The following is a 17,597-nucleotide window of genomic DNA, read 5'->3' on the forward strand; positions in this document are numbered from 1 at the left end:
CTTTTGTGTTAGATTTCATCAAAGTGCTCCAACATGCTTTCTTTTCCTTTTGCCAACAAATTTTCCAACGCAGTCAGATCCTGTGAAGGCATGGAAACTCAGGCTCCTATGCCCAATGTGTCGTCGCTCTACCAGTTCCTGTTATCATACTTGTATTTTCTCCAAGTTGAGGTTGCTTTAATATGCCAAACACATCAGTGTCTGGTGACTTGATATGTACAGTGCTGCCCTTCTGTGATGCATATACTGTATGTCCTGCTTAAGTTCTATAACTTGTGATAGCAATTTGATGGTTGAAGTCTTATTTGCTGCTTTCCACGACAGTAGATTAACCTTGGACAGCTTTTCCCAGATGCTCAATGGACCAACAATACGTTCCTTGACAAAATTTTCATAATTTTGTCTTCCAACTTCATATGCACATAGATTGTCATATTTGGCATTTTCTGGCATTACAGCTCCAGCTACCAAGTTTATAAGAGCATCATTTTCCTGGGATTACAGTAAATATTTCTACGGCAGTGAATGAGTAAGTCAATAAGTGGTGTATAGAGCTGCTGATGCAACTTAAACGGTATATACTGCACATTATATGTTATCAGAGCTTTCCTGTTGTACGTAACCGCCTCCGTCAAAGTGTCTTAGTGGCTCATGTGAAGATTAGCCTCTAGTTTATTTAACCTCAAGATTAACTACACTGGCACTGCCTGACCTGACCTGACCTGACCTAACCTAACTTAATCTAACCTAACTTAATTTCCCAGGTAGCGTTAGGTTAATCATTAGTTGAAATAAGCTGGGAGGGTTAATCTTCAGGGCAGGATGCAAATGCATTACAGGAGGATCTAAATAAACTGCAGGGGTGGTCTGAAAAATGGCAAATGAAATTCAACACCAGCAAGTGCAGCGTACTAAATATTGGAAGAACAAATACTTATAATGTATACAGCCTGAACAACATCAACCTAGAGAAGTCGACTTGTGAAAGAGACCTAGGGGTACTTGTAAGCCCGGACCTACGGCCTAGAAAACAGTGCTAATGTTCGAAATAAGGCAAAACAGAGGTCGGGTTTTATATCTAGAAGTGTAAGTAACAAGAGGCAGAGGTCTTATTGCAACTATATATCTTTGGCGCTTAGTTAGGCCAAAGACCCTCGATTAGTGTGCAAGGTTCAGTTCTGGTGCCCGACATAGAAAATGGATATAACTACCAGAGTCGTGCAATGTAAGAATGACAAAATGATTCAGGACTTAGAAACCTTCCATATCAGGATAGGTTAAAGAAGAAACTTAACTTGGTATTCCTAGAAAGACGAAGAGTGGGAGATATGATAGAAGTATTTAAGTGGGTGAAAGGAATCAATAAAGGGGATATAGATAAAAGTTCTTTATAATATCCGAGCAGGATAGGACCCGGAGCAACGGATTCGCTGGATAAGTTTAGGTTTAGGAGGGAGATAGGAAGAAACTGGTTCACAAATAGGGTGGTGGACGAGTGGAACAAGCTTAGCAACTTTGTAGTAAGTGTGGGAACTCTGGAAAGTTTCAAAAGGAGGCTAGATAGATTCATGGATGATAGAGAGTGGTAGTAACTCTCAACAGGAGCTGCCATGCACAGGCCAACCGGCCTATTGCAGACTCCTTATTTTCTTATGTTCTTATGTTCTTAAGGCAGCCTCAGTCTGACTGTGTGAGCTGTGCATGGCACACGCGAGTCACCACTTGTATTTCTATCATCCATAATAAACGGACTTCAGTGTTACACAGTGTTTCCCTACCCATCACTGCATTCTTTGGGGAACTTGTAACCACCATGGCGCAGTGCCTAGGATCTGTGGACTTACAAAATGTGTGAACGGTGCCGAGACAGTTACGTCTGCTGGTGATGCGCGTCGACTCAGTGTGTTGTGTTGTGTTGCGCTGTGTTTCGCCGCGATGTGCAGTGTTGCTCCGTCACAGTGCGTTTTAGTGACGGTGGCAGTGTTAGTGTCAGTGTATTAGTGTGTGTCTAGAGCTGAGAGTTGAGCATTGGCCTGTTTTTGGTGGTACCCACGGAGCACGCAGGCGTACACCCTTCTCGTGTGACATCCCGGGTGATACCCAGCCACCGGCATTAAGGCCACCACGAAGCAATCTCTCAGACACACACACACGCACACACTCGCTCACGGACAGAACAGTGGACTATATGCGTGATCTCTGTGCTGTTTATGTCATATATATGTGATTCGAGCTGTTGAGGCGCCACTTTATATACTAAACAGTGCAGTCCACGCACACACAAAGATGGGAGGTAAGAAGGGACAACGTCAAGATGGGAGACACGACTCCCCACCACCTTCTCCTCCACCGGGCGCAGACTCTCATCCTCCACCTCCAGTGACGGACATTGCCACAATTCTGAGGTGGATGGACGACCGGGACGTGAGACGTAGAGAGATGGAACTTCAGAGGGAGGAGACACGAAGAGAGGAGGAAAAGTTGCGTTTTGAGGCACTATTGGTGACCATGGCGCTAACCCACCCTCCCTCACTCGCAGGTAGCGCTCATATAGGCGCCAGTACCCTCCCTCCTCCACCACACCAGCGTCCTGCAGGTACCCTTACCACTAGCCCCCACCCTCTTCAGTACCAACATCGTCTAAGGCCATTCGTATATCATTGTTAAAATTATACACATTCCCCTTCACCAGTGGGTTTACAGGGGCTCGTTATTAGGTTTGGTGTAATGTGGCAACGCTGTGTTTGTTCACATTCGACAATAGCAAACCCGCAATAATAAACATACTGTGGAATCAAATTAAAATAATATTAAAACAAATATCCCAATGTAATGATATGTGAACTGTTTATATGACGAGCCCCTGTAAACGCACTAGTGAAGGGGATTTTACCTGGTGTCACTATAGCGAAGTCTAAAACCAATAACTGTTTCAACTATTAACTCAGGTTTATTGTTATTGTTATCCTGTGTTCATTAGCATTGTATATACATAAATGTCAAGTTAAATTTTAAACTTTCCAGCTATATGTGTTTGTGTGTGGATTAACAGGATAATTTACACATGATGGAGACGCTTGGATCATTTAAATATAGTCTTGCTAAAACCAAAACCCCGATTCATGTCATTTTGAACCCTTTATAATACCATCTAAGGCATTATAAACATCATCCAGCATTATAATATTCTATTGTTTACCTGCAAAATAACATACATTCAAACATTTTTTTCTTCAGAATATCCAAAACATTCAACATTTACAGGGACTTACCTCAACATTTTTATTATCATTCAAAGTCTTATTTTATACAACACATAAAAAAACATCATAATTATAATACTTAAACAAAAAATATATATAAAGTTTCCATATACTGTTTAATATTTGTTTTTCTATATGAGACACGAGGGTAACTATGATACCTGCCTATATTTAGCACATACTGGTGATGCGTTATAAGGACTCGACCAATATGTACTTTAGTCCCGTCTATTTAATCTGCCTAACACAAGCATCTACGTAAACATCTCAAGTATCACCGATTATACAATAAATAAATAAATAAATAAATAAATAAATAAATAATAAAAAATCAACCATGTTTGAAAATACCTGAGAAGAATAAATCAATCTTGTTTCATTTGCACTACAAGACACCATATCATCATAACATACAGTGACACAAACAAACGTAAAAAACACTCAAGAAACAAACAAAAAACAAACACAGTACAGTAGACGATGCAAGACAAACAGCAGACAAACAGAAAAAACAACAACAACAACTCCTTCGTGCACACCGCTGAGACACAGAGAATGTTTTCGTCAAGGAAGGAAGGAAGGAAGGAAGGAAGGAAGGAAGGAAGGAAGGAGACATGAGACAAGACTATTAACACACTAGGCAGGCGGCAGGGCAGGGGCAACGAAGACGATTTGAAGCCACACACACACACACACACACACACACACACACACACACACACATAAACAAGCATCTACCTCACAAACACAGAAAACCCTACCACCAGGAACAACCATCTACCACACAAACACACAGGAACAACCATCTCACAACACACAGGAACAACCATCTACCACACAACACACAGGAACAACCATCTACCACACAACACACAGGAACAACCATCTACCACACAACACACAGGAACAACCATCTACCACACAGGAACAACCATCTACCACACAGGAACAACCATCTACCACACAGGAACAACCATCTACCACACAGTCACCTTACCTGGGGTCGTGATCGATAAAGACGAGGGAACAATGACCGGTCCTGTACGCCAGATGCAGGCAGGGGCACCAGTCATAATGCTCTGAGGGGGAAGCCAACATGCAAGCATTCACTCACATAATTACTGTGAGTTCAGGTAAGGTCTCCTCCCCCCCACCCTTCAGGTACACCAGGTAATCAAAGGAGACCTGTGGGAGGAGGAGAAGAGTCGCTTCCCCAGGAGGTTAGAGGTCTCACACACACACAGGGGTTAGTAGCGCGGCGTTAGTTATGCTTCCTGTAAGAGGGAAGCTGCTGCCGGGGAACACCTTGCAGGCTCATGCAGGCAGGACTCGTCATACAACAGTGCAGGTTAGTGAGTGACAGGAGGCAGGCGTAGATGGCAGTGCAGGCAGATGGGCGTGAAAGTAGATGGCAGCGCAGGCAGATGGGCGTGCAGTTAAAGACTGGCGTGCAGACAGCGAGGCAGAAGAAGCGACGAGTGGTGTGGCCGGACGGAGCAGAGCGGGGCGGGGCGGGGCGGGGCAGGGCGTAGGTCGTCTTACCAGTGACGGAGCTGGCACTCTGCAGCTCGGTGTCGTCGAACTCCAGGTTGGGCTCGTAGTCGTGGTAGTCACTGAGGCTCGGGTAAGGATCTTCATGGTCTCCGTACGAGGCTGGAGGGCGACCCGCGGGTAACAGCAGACAGTGGGGGCACCACGGACACACGGACCGACACACGCACCACGGACAAGAGAGAAGAGAAGAGAAATAAAATCCAAGTTAGCACTACAGACCCTCGCCCAGCTAACATACACACACTACAGTACTACATAAAGCTCTGGTTATTGGCCTTTATACAACAACAACAACATGGTGAAGTGTTAGTCAATACACACTGCTCTACAGGGTTGTGGTTGGGGTGTAGATACACTATCTGCCGCCTGGGACACACACACACACTCCCCGTGGCAGGAAGGTCAAATGCACACTCGCTCGTGCTGTACTGACCATATAAGGGTTGACAGTAACAGATATATAACTAATATATTGCATGACATCGAAGCTCGTAGTTCACTCTCTACAACACACACATGTAGACTCCACATATACGCGTGTGTGTACAAGACGAAGGTGTGGCAGTGTAGAGGAACATACTTCAACACTCTTAGTACAATATATTAACCATTTTGTACCTCTACAGACAAGTATTCTACGGTGGAGATCTTCAACTCATTTCTTATTTTCCATCTATGTCTCCTTTCACTTTGTTTCTTGGTATCCATTCAATTACTTTCTGATTTTATACTCAAATTACCACCAGGAGTTTTGGTTAGCTAGAACAACACACCCCACCCCCCACACACAACCTCTCCCACACACCCTCCCCACACAACCTCTCCCACACACCCTCCCCACAACAATACTTCCATCACCACGCACACCATTAACACGCCCATTACACCACCATTACTCTCTTATCTGTTTATTTTCTTCATTTCTATGGCACAAAAAACAAAAAACAATTGAATCACAGAAAACGGAGGCACCAAGATACGCGAGGGGATACTTCAACAGTGATGCAATGTAGATTAATTCCAGGGGACCTTCTTCTTACCTCGGAGTCTCAATACAGATATGATTAATTCATTTGGGTGGAAGAGATTGTCCGGAAATTAAGTGTTGGGAAGGAAGGAGTGAGTCTCTCTCTCTCTCTCTCTCTCTCTCTCTCTCTCTCTCTCTCTCTCTCTCTCGTGTTGTAACTGCGCTGAAATTCCTTGTTTAAATGCCATTATGCTGTTATGTATGTATGGTATGTGTGTATGTTTGTATGTACTGGATGTATGTATGTTCTGCATTTATGTTTTTTTTATTTTTTTCAGTGTACAGTATGGCTGCTGGAGAGAGAGAGAGAGAGAGAGAGAGAGAGAGAGAGAGAGAGAGAGAGAGAGAGCCTCTAACAGAATAATATAACACCCTGGCGTATCAGACGAGCCACAAACTACAACCCAACAGAGACATTCCCCCACATATTATATTAAACTCTGTCCACGAACCACCATGACACAACTCGCTCATCATGACAACACCCAACTCGGTCACCTGGGCTCCGTGACCTGGCCATCCCCCCCTTACATCACACCTGTACAGCACCAACCCTTATCAACCCCCCTGGTCATAGTGTGTCTGTTGGTTTGTCCACTTCTGTCTGTGTTAAGCATCTTTCTGCATATCGTGCAAATTACACATTTTTTTTTATCCATGGTTGATACATCCACGTTGGTCTGTATTGATTATTGACGGGGCAGCAGAGGAACAGGAGGAGGGAGGAACAGGAGGAACAGGAGGAACAGAAGGAGGGAGAACAGGAGGAGGGAGGAAGAGGAGGAGGGGAGGAAGAGGAGGAGGAAGAGGAGGAGGAGGGGGGAACAGGAGGAAGAGGGAGGAGGGAGGAGGAGGAGGAGGAGGAGGAAGAGGAGGAGGAGGAAGGAGGAGGAGGAGAAACAGGAGGAAGGAGGAGGAGAACAGGAGGGAGAAGGAGAACAAGGAGGAGAGACAGGAGGAGGGGAGGAACAGGTGGAGGGGGAGGACAGGAGGAGGAGGAGGAACAGGAGGAGGAGGAGGAGGAACAGGTGGAGGGGGGAGGAACAGGAGGGAGACAGGGGAGGAGGGGGGAGGAAGAGGAGGAGGAGGAACAGGAGGAAGGAACAGGAGGAGGAGGGGGAACAGGAGGAGGAGGGGGAATAGGAGGAGGAACAGGAGGAGGAGGAACGGAGGAAGAACGGGAGGAGGAGGAGACAGGAGAAGGAGGAAGGTGGCCATGTTCTCCCTCACAGACGATCAAGACACGATAATCACCCTTATTATGTCTTCACCTTTTGCCAGTCCCTCACCGGATCTCAGACAGGTAATACCTCTTCCTCCAGGACAAAATAACAAGGGAATAAGCACAACTAGTAATTTTAAAGCTTCTCCCCCCTTCACCTCCTTCCTCCACAAAAATTCACTTACTTCACCTACCACCTCCCCACCCTTCCCTCCCCCTCATACCCCATGATTCCAACTTCCTGCCTTACCACCAGCAATACCCCATTAGTGTGTGTGTGTGTGTGTGTTCCTTTGAATCCGGCCGCCCACCATCATATAGCGAGAAAGAACTTGTAAAAAAATGGACAAAAAAAATCATTATTTCAATTACAAGTTGGAGTAATAGCGCCTGACCACGTCGCTATTCACCAAGGGGGGGTGGGGGGGGGGAACTAGGGCGCTGTAATACTGTTATAAGTTGACGTTCTTCTAAAAGTTCCCACAATCCAACAAGTGACGTCATACGGCAAAATGGCAGGATAGCGGACATTAAAGAGTTATTAGGACACCGCAGAGAACGTCAAATTTGTGGTAAATACTTGATGATTAGTTAATTGGGCTCCAGATGGTAATAGGTCCCAATCCTAATGATTAGATTGGATTGGAGCCCGTTAAGATTGGGTGCCCATTTGACCAACAACCTGTAATCACTCAATGTTGTCCCCTACACTGCTTGGAGTACCCCTCCCTCTCCCACCTCACCATCCCCCCTTACCTCACTACCACCCCTACTACATGCCTCCTCCCCTTCTCCCCTGAGCCTCACCACACGTCACCTTATGTATGGGTTACATAGTTTCTTCTTGACGAGTAACATTCCTAGTGCACCTTCTCAGCTGTGGCCTCTGTTGCTGTACACTACACGCTGGTTTAGATTAGGTTAGGATAGGATAGGTTAGGTTAGGTTAGGATAGGTTAGGATAGGTTAGGTTAGATTAGATTAGGTTAGGTTAGGATAAGTTAGGTTAGGATAGGATAGGTTAGGATAGGATAGGTTAGGTCTGGAACGCATCTGAGCAGTCATTACGTAACACATTTCAACATCTGAAGTGTGAAAACTAACTATTAATCACAACACTCGACCAGTTTCCATTTCACACGAAGTAATTATCACTGCCACCCCTCAGGACGCAGTCTCTTCCCACGCGTCAACACACACACAAACGATTAACACCCATTATAATCTTGCACTGGGCGTTCTTATTACATGTACACACAACGTTCTCTGCGTCATCACCTGGGCGTTCTTACATACAGCATCATCACATGTACGTATACACACACACACACACACACACACACACACACACACACACACACACGATCACTGCATCATGACCACAAATGTGTGTTGGGTGAGTGTGCGTGTGGCTGTAGTGACCGCTGAAGGAGGCGCTGCTGGTACAAGGTGTTACGAATGTCAATGTCACCCCCCCCTCCCCCTGGCCTGACCACTCCAGCTGTCACTCCTACATGACAGTGATACTATCTTATCCGCATCACTACTATCTTATCCACATCACCACCTTACCCACATCACTACAATCTTATCCGCATCAGAGAGAGAGAGAGAACATCTGAATAAACCCTAATTTTCTCCTTATACATAACACCTGACTCGTCTAAATGACGTACTCAACATCACTCCATTACATCAACACACGACACACCAAGAACTCACTCAACAAGTACTCCTGCTGGTGAGTAGGGGGACTGGGGGACGGTGAGTACATGATCCAAGACAACAGCAGGTGAGGAAAACTCTCACTGAGGTGTTGTTATGTAGATGTCAACATATGATGGTCCTCAGATACACCCCCTCGAGTCTTCTCCCTCAACCCCCAGGTCTAAAAGTGACTGAGGTGAGGGTAAAGGACCTTAAACACAAAGGAAGGTAGTGAGGAACTGGCAGTGTGTTGACGGAGTGGGCTGGAGGCGATGGAGAGAGGTTGCAGATGAAATGGAACCTAATTCTAATTGGACCTAACCTAACCCAATCATTAAAACTGGGCCCTAATTTTTAATAGTTAGGCTAAAATGAAACCTATTTGAAATGGTTGACAATTTGACCTGTAATAAAGACAATCACCACGGAAGCGAACCATTATATCGGCTGAGGTGGCAGTATTGAATATAAACACACAGTTGCGTTGACAAAAGGGGACGGAAGCACCAGGAGTGAAGCGACAACCTTGAGAATGTGAGGTGGCGAAGGACGACGGCTGCCACGTGAACTAACGCCACCACAAGGAGTAGCTGGGGATCAACGACACTAGAATTGGAGGACACACACACACACACACACACACACACACACACACACACACACACACACACACCGGGGTAAATGACCGACATCCTTCCGCACGACCCTCGCTCCTAACCACTAATCATTCTAATTAAGTTACGTCATTACCATCACAACATAAGGTCTTGATGCTAACGGTGTGTGTGTGTGTGTGTAGACAGAAGAAGACAGACAAGACAGTGGTGATCTCAAACTCCAACACGAATCATAACTGTTGCAAGGAAGTAAGGGTTCACAGTGAGGGTAAGTGACAACCTCAGAAGTATATAGTAAAAAATTAAGGAGTACCGAGGCCGTCACACTGTAAACACGGGATCCTGGTGAGGTATAGCGGAGGTCTTCATCATCCAGCAGTGTACGAGGTCCTTACCCAGATGCTTCAAACATTATACCACAATCACGTCTTTTATTTAACTGGGCTAGGATCAGTGCCGTAAACAAACATTAACTTTACTATTATTTCTCAACATGAGTTATGATACAGCCGTCAACAGTGGTTCAGACTAGTTGGGTGTAATATATATTGTCAACAACAACGGTCACGTATTGTTAGCAGTAACTCTTTTTATCGTCAACAACAATACTTCAATATTACCTACAACAATAGGTGGATATTTTCTACCAATAAATTCTATCTGCTTTTTTAAGGTATGGACTTACAGGTGTGTCGACAGTGTGTATGACTTGTGTTTTAGTGACACAGTAAAGTGTAGTGTGTGGGAGGCGCACACACACACACACACACACACACACACACACACACACACACACACACACACACTAATTCTTGACTCGTGATAATTACTACTGTACATTTATTTTCAGACAGCTTAAGATGGGAGACTTAGATAAAAAAAATAGTACAACTATAATTTATCACACGAGATCACACAACACTGCGGAAGTAAACAACACACTGGAGAAGGTACGCTCCAGGTGTACGAGGACAGGTGTGGGTGTTATGCAAGAACTGATAACTGATTGCAATTTAATGACAACCAATTTTAACATTTACCGAAATTTTAATGTTACGCAAATATTAAAGAGTGTCTCATCAACCTAAACGAATTGCAATGATGGATTTAGAATGCTAACACACATACACACACACACACACACACACACACCGTAGACTCTGCAGTGACTTGGGAAACGCACAATGATTGAAAGCTCGACCACAAAGTTATCAGTCAGACCCAACTCTCCACTATTAAAGAAGGCTGTCATTACTTATTTTCACCTCAGTACATCTCTGTCAAACTAGGGCGGGAAAACTCTTAGTAGCGAGGTGTGACGACGAGAGAGAGAGAGAGAGAGAGAGAGAGAGAGAGAGAGACGCGAGGCACTTCCTAGACCTCCTCACAAGTGTCAACATCCCTCGCTTCTTCTGCTCAATATATCACACAGACAAGTGACGGTGACATGAACTCGTGTGACAGGATGCCCGGATATTGAAGACCTCTCTCTCTCTCTCTCTCTCTGGAGGGGTTAGGTTAGTGTGTAGGCTGCTCAATCGTCATGTAAAATAAAACTGAGGTGTCTAATCCTCAGGTGATATCCCCGAAAAAAAAAATAAACAAACAAATAAAAAAAACTACAAAATCAATCGTATCAAGTTTTAACCCAAGTGTAAAATGGCGGGAGGCTTTAACCTACGAAATTGTTTTGAGGATTTACCAGCGGAGTGCGATTCAAGATTTACAACTGAAATCCAGCCAGTCGCTTTGGGAGTCATTGCTTGGGGTAACTGGCTTTGACCTCCTCTACCAGTCAGTTAGGTCGAGAATGAGCACCGCGGGGGGAAGGATAGTCGACCGTGGGTGCAAGAGCGTGTGGCACTACCTTACCCCCACACCACCTCCTTCAACCCCGGAACAATGGCGGACGAACAAGACTCGGCACACAACCGTTCACCATTTTTCTCCCCGTCGCTTTTTCCAGGTCTCTTGTGTTGTGTATTTTACTGGTGTAACTCCTACGCCTTATACCCGGGTTATATATACTTCATCTACACTAGGAGGAGTATAAGTAAGGCCCAGGTCACGCCTTATACCCGGGTTATATAAAGGCTATCCACAAAAAACTATATACATATTATACAAACACCATACTTTCCATTATCAAACAGCATGTATATAATATGTATACCCGTTATATTACATGTAATACTTGGGACATCTTTTACTACAGCTAATATAGTACGTAAATACCATAACACTAAATTCACATTATGTTGTATACCCATTAAGGCTTCACAACATTCACAACCAAGATGGACGAACAACCAAGGAATAGGTGTGAGCTTAACCCAGGTGTACAAGACGTCACTGTGAGGGCAGGGGAAGGGAGGTGAGAGTAAGATCACAGTCAGGACACCAACAGCTGGCCAGAGAGATCCTAGACGGGGTTCCACGAGATAAGAAAACACACACGATGGTAAGGGCGTATGAAGGAGTTCAACTTGATGGTGACTTATAATGATGGTGAATGAAAAATATAATAATAAATGATAATGATTAACAATGATGATGCATGATAATGAATAATAATAATAATAATAATAATAATAATAAAAAACTGGTAGATATAAATAAAAAGGGAAAGTAAAATAACAATAACCCCAAAATTACAACAACTACTAATAACAACAACAACAACAAATAACCCAACATAACTCAATTGTCACCTGTGTACAAATTATTATTACCTCATTACAATAAACATCGTCATTACATAAACTCGTAAATTTTCCCAATCGTCTACAGCAGCACATTACACGTCATGCCAGTGTTATATGCGCTATCTGGCATTAGTTCCCTGCACGTTGTTTTAGAGTTACTACCAACGAGGCAGTTAGCGTTATGTAGTAAAGATCCACAGCTGACCTAGTTTATTTGGCTGTAAAATCAATGTGTAGGTTAGTGCTTATTATTATTATTATTATTGAAACTGAATCAATAACCTTCAAGATGGTGGATTAACGACCATATATATTTAAGCTGGTGGATTAACTAACATGTCTTTTAAATTTGGTGGATTAACTAACATAAAATTTAAAGCTGGTGGATTAACTGATTAATTTATAGAGAGAGTATGGGAAGGTGTGACCAGGGGAGGGTGGGGGTGAGGAGAGGGGGACTACAGTGATGGAGGGTGAGAAATTGTTATGGTAGAGGTAGACGAGGGGGAGGGGGGGTGGGGGGGTACTCTTTGAGGTTGCTGGTGGCGCCACTCTTCATGCATGGTAAACACAGTCACGCCTCATGAGTACGTTATACGCCCACCCTCCAGCCTCCACCCACACAGAATCATCCTCCATTCACGCCCCTCCACCCTCCGACTACACACTAACCCATACTATCCCCACATACTTCCACCCTTCACAAACACCTCCATAACCCACCATTCACCAACACACATCCCAGCCTCCACTAACCCACATCCCAGCCTCCACTAACCCACATCCCAGCCTCCACTAACACACATCCCAGCCTCCACTAACACACATCCCAGCCTCCACCAACACACATCCCAGCCTCCACCAACCCACATCCCAGCCTCCACTAACACACATCCCATCCTCCACCAACACACATCCCAGCCTCCACCAACACACAACGATACAAGCTAAAGTGTGGGTGACAAAAGATGACATGGAAGCCCCTTTTACCTCTCAACTACACAAACACCCCCTTTTAATAAGTCTACAATCATGGTTATGTAAAGTGTATCAACCTCAACAAGACCAGGTCCCTCACACAAAGAAAACACTACCCCAAACACTCTAATACCATTGATTAACAGATTCATCATAGATTCTGTTTTGAGTTTTTATTCACATGCGAAGTTCTGTCACATTCCGTTCCGCCTTTGTTTGGGTTAGTGCCATCACAGCAGCTCTTGGTGACACGCACGACGGTGGACAATAATAGATGATCGATTCATGAGCCGTGTTTGGTCTTCTCTTGACGTGTATTTGTGTTCTAAATCGTCAGACAAAGTGAAGACTGAGTAAAGTGGTCTTCATCTGTATGTTCCTTTATACCTATTGACTTCTATCCGAGTACGAATGGATACCAGTTCTAATAATAGGTTCCAGGTCCCAATAGGCCTCAATCCTAAGTGATACCCAATACTGATAGGGACCAATTCCTATCGTTAGGTTGGACACTATTCTGGGCCTTTGAGTCAGGTAAGCCTTTTCACGTGTAACTTTCAAGCTGGCTGTAGTTTTCAGTATACGACCCCACTATTGAGGAGAGGCGCTGTGGCTTAACTGGTGGTGAGTTTGTCTTTATCTCGTAAGGATTCTTGGTCTTTGTTAGGTCTTGTGAAGCGTACGTGATCTTTGTTAGGACTTGTGAAGCGTACGTGATCTTGGTCAGGTCTTGTGAAGCGTACGTGATTTTAGTCTTTGTTAGGTCTTGTGAAGCGTACGTGATCTTGGTCAGGTCTTGTGAAGCGTACGTGATTTTAGCCTTTGTTAGGTCTTGTGAAGCGTACGTGATCTTAATCTTATCTTGTGGTCTGGAACAGCAACCCATCCTCAGGGAAGTATGGAGCCTAGAGCGCTGAAGTTATCACCCTGAAATTGTAGGTCAAGTAAGCCCTGGTCCTGAGACACCCTAATAGGGACTATTTTTAAGTTTAAGGCCCCAGAGGAGTTGGGACCCTAAAGAATGGAACCCAATCCTAATGGTAAATTAGATAAGGGATACTAAACTACAACTGGGGCCCATTTGGCTTATCTTACCCCGATATCTTCCTGCAGTCTAGACCATCGCTCACTGGAGTCACACCACTTGGGACAACACTAGCCGGCCCTAATAGAGCCGAGCCTAACCTAATCACGAAGACAGAAGCTCAGTCCAAATGGTCATCAATCAACAATAGGCACAAGTCTCAATGGGCACTAATCCTAATGGTTAAGTAAGGTTAAGTTGAGGTGTACAAGTTTTAAGCCCATCTGCCCCAAACCCTGATGACCAGCCCGACCTTGACAAATACTCTTATAAACATTACCAAAACGTCTTATAATTCACACTGATGTTTTGGTTAAGTTTTAATGATTAATTTATCATCAAATTTCTTCAGGTAAACTTCTCAGCGACTCTGTGAACCATCTCAGGACTATAACGAGAGATTAAGACAACGAGTAACAATGATAAGGTTCCTGCTGTTTATTTATTCAGCTGTACGTTTTATTAAATACATCCTAGTGTTGCCTTGAAGTTCCTGATGTTGGATAATAATGAAGGAAAATAGAAATAATCCAACTCGTCCTGATGTGATTTATTTACTGACAGAATTTAGTTATCCAATGTTATTTGTTCTTGTTCTTGTGTTTACAAAATCGAACACGCGCCCACACAGACAAACAAACACACACATACACACACACACACACACACACGCCATCACCATGTTTCCCTCCGTTGAAGCACTAGTATATAAAACCCATAAAAACATGCAGATGGAAGGATGTACATATAGCCTACATGTATTCATATAGCAAACCAATCACAGAAGCCTCCGTCCTGGTCATCGCCGGCAGGAATATCACCATCAGATGTAACAACCGGTCGTCTGCTGACTAGATAGCGGAGGAGACATTATCGTGAGCGTATTTTTCTTGGTGTAAGGAAGCGGCATAAACCGTGGTGGCTGGGGAGCACATTGTCGGTGGAGCTAAGTGATGGATCCTAAGACTCGCCTCGTAAAAGAAGCCAAATAGAAGTTGGTGAGGGGAACGGGGCCCACAATTTGCTGCTGTCACCCGGAATGAATATAAGTGAAGGTGGTGCAGCGCCTCAACACATTACCCACCCAACAGAACCAAAAAAGTATCAAGGCACATTTTGTTTCAATCTCCAGAGCATTTATGGGGATTACTAGAGAGAGAGACGAGTCGCTGAGGGAGAGACTGAGGTGAGAGAGAGGACCCCGTGGTGACGTCAGTAGGTGGGTTTATCAGGAATTATGAAATGAGAATCAATGTGGGCAAAAGTTAAGGGCAGTGTGGATACAGCATACTGAATGCTACCTCGGTATATAAGGAGATAATGTGGCTAGTACCGAACTCGACCGCTTTCACATCTCTAAACTAAAATCCTGTCATCATTCATAGCTGGATAGATTATGGGGGGGTGGGGGGTGTTCCGGTTGCGAACTACTGTAGACCCCCCCTAGGACAGATAACGAGTGCTGTACCCACTTAACCACCGCGTCTTTAATCACTACTGAACCATAAAAAAAAATAGTAGAGTCATTAAGGGAACGCCCAATACAGACTCTCGCCACCATTACACGACACGACCGGGAGCTGCAGGTCGTCATCGTCAGCTCTGCAGTTTGGGCAAGATAAGACAACCTAACCTAACAAGACAGAAACTCCAATACCACACACAGAGAAGCCCAATAAACTAGTCCCCGCGCCTGCCTGAATCTGAATGATGATGGCGGCGGTAAGTGGGGTCAAGTAAGTAAACAAAACAGTGAGGGTGTGATGAGGGACGGTGAGGGGTGGTGAGGGATGGTGAGGGGTGGTGAGGGATGGTGAGGAGTGGTGAGGGGCGGTGAGGGGTGGTGAGGGGCAGTGAAGGACGGTGAGGGGCGGTGAGGGGCGTTGATGAGGGGCGTGGAGGGTGTGGTGGCCTCTTCCTGCTGGTGTTTATACAAGTTGTGACACTCTCAAGGTTTATTATTACCAGCAGACAGTGTATGAGACATTAAGACATCCTCAGTTTAGCTTACAAGGCGCCAACCTACTGAGGAAAAAGGTCAATAACCTCTCCTTCGTGGTACCGTCTTGAGCTAGCGAGGTAATATAGGTCGTTGATGACACACACACACACACACACACACACACGGGTCACTGAAAACTCCAAAGCACCGGAAGTGGATCCAAATTCTCGTCCATTAAGGCTTCTGAACTCAATGCAAAAACGTAAAGCTGAAAAAAAACGACGCGGGATGGTGAAAACAAAAACAAAAACGAATTACAAGGAAAACAAAACAAGAAATACATTTAACCATAATAAAATCCGTCACTCAAAATATCCTCCAAACACTCCTCTCGGTTCCTGCTTCAAATTTAACCTCACAAGACAATAACTCACAACACCGCTCACAATATCCACAGCACGAATCCTCTCCTCTCACATACTGTACGTCCGTAAAGCATGAGAGAGTGTGATCAAGTGGTTATATTCAAGCGATACTGTCAGGTGTGCTGTATGTAGCGAAGTGTGCTGTATGTAGCGAAGTGTGCTGTAGTGTAGCGTAGTGTGCTGTATGTAGCGTAGTGTGCTGTAGTGTAGCGTAGTGTGCTGTAGTGTAGCGTAGTGTGCTGTATGTAGCGTAGTGTGCTGTATGTAGCGTAGTGTGCTGTATGTAGCATAGTGTCCTGTAATATAACAAAATGACCTATAATGTAGCTTATAAAGTCCTGTAGTGTAGCGTAATGTCCTGTAGTGTAGCGTGATATCCTGTAGTGTTGCATAGTGTTCTGTAACGCCAGGAGGACAACGCTGATGGACTCACCCCGACAGGACCACAACTTAGGGCATCAAGGACCATAGAGTATAACTTAAGACCACAACAGCCAGACTTAACACAGAGTTTTATCTCAACAAGGATGGGGAACTTATCTAAACCCCTGGGTCTACACCACTATACCGTGCTCTAATAACCTAACCTAACCTAACCTAACCTAACCTAACCACCTACAAACCTGAACAAAACTCATTAATACGTCAAAATATCGAAGGACAAAGAAACTCCAATTCTAATAGATTTCAAACCAATTTCACCCACCCATTAGGATTAGGCCCATTAGGATTAGGGTTCACCCGGAGTATAAGTCTCAAGAGGATTAGAAGTCATTACGATTAGGCCCCAGTACTTATGGTTTGATTCGAATAGGGTCTATTAGGCCCATTTAACCCTGACATAACACAACCACTGACATGATCTTCCCATTTAATCAACTGCACCAATAAACTCGGATGTTACATAAAAATTAGGCACCCCAGCTTATTTAGGCACGCCAGCTTATTTAGGCACGCCAGCTTATTTAGGCACACTAGCTTATTTAGGCACCCCTGCTTAGTTAGGCACCCCAGCTTATTTAGGCACGCCAGCTTATTTAGGCACACCAGCTTATTTCACCTGGTGAAAGAAC

At 44.5% G+C, this 17,597-nt stretch overlaps 1 protein-coding gene across 1 annotated transcript in view; it reads right to left on the reverse strand.

The window, feature by feature from the left end:
• LOC121858782 (rho GTPase-activating protein 8-like) overlaps window positions 1-17,597 on the reverse strand; it is a 164,072-nt gene that overhangs the window by 84,838 nt on the left and 61,637 nt on the right. Inside the window, exon 2 of the mRNA XM_042355416.1 lies at window positions 4,806-4,916. Within this exon, the coding sequence (XP_042211350.1) occupies window positions 4,806-4,916 (111 nt within the window). The remainder of the gene's footprint in view (window positions 1-4,805; window positions 4,917-17,597) is intronic.

Source organism: Homarus americanus, unplaced genomic scaffold (assembly GCF_018991925.1).
Source record: "Homarus americanus isolate GMGI-L3 unplaced genomic scaffold, GMGI_Hamer_2.0 scaffold22369, whole genome shotgun sequence".
In the NCBI taxonomy this organism is placed as follows: Eukaryota; Metazoa; Arthropoda; class Malacostraca; order Decapoda; family Nephropidae; genus Homarus; species Homarus americanus.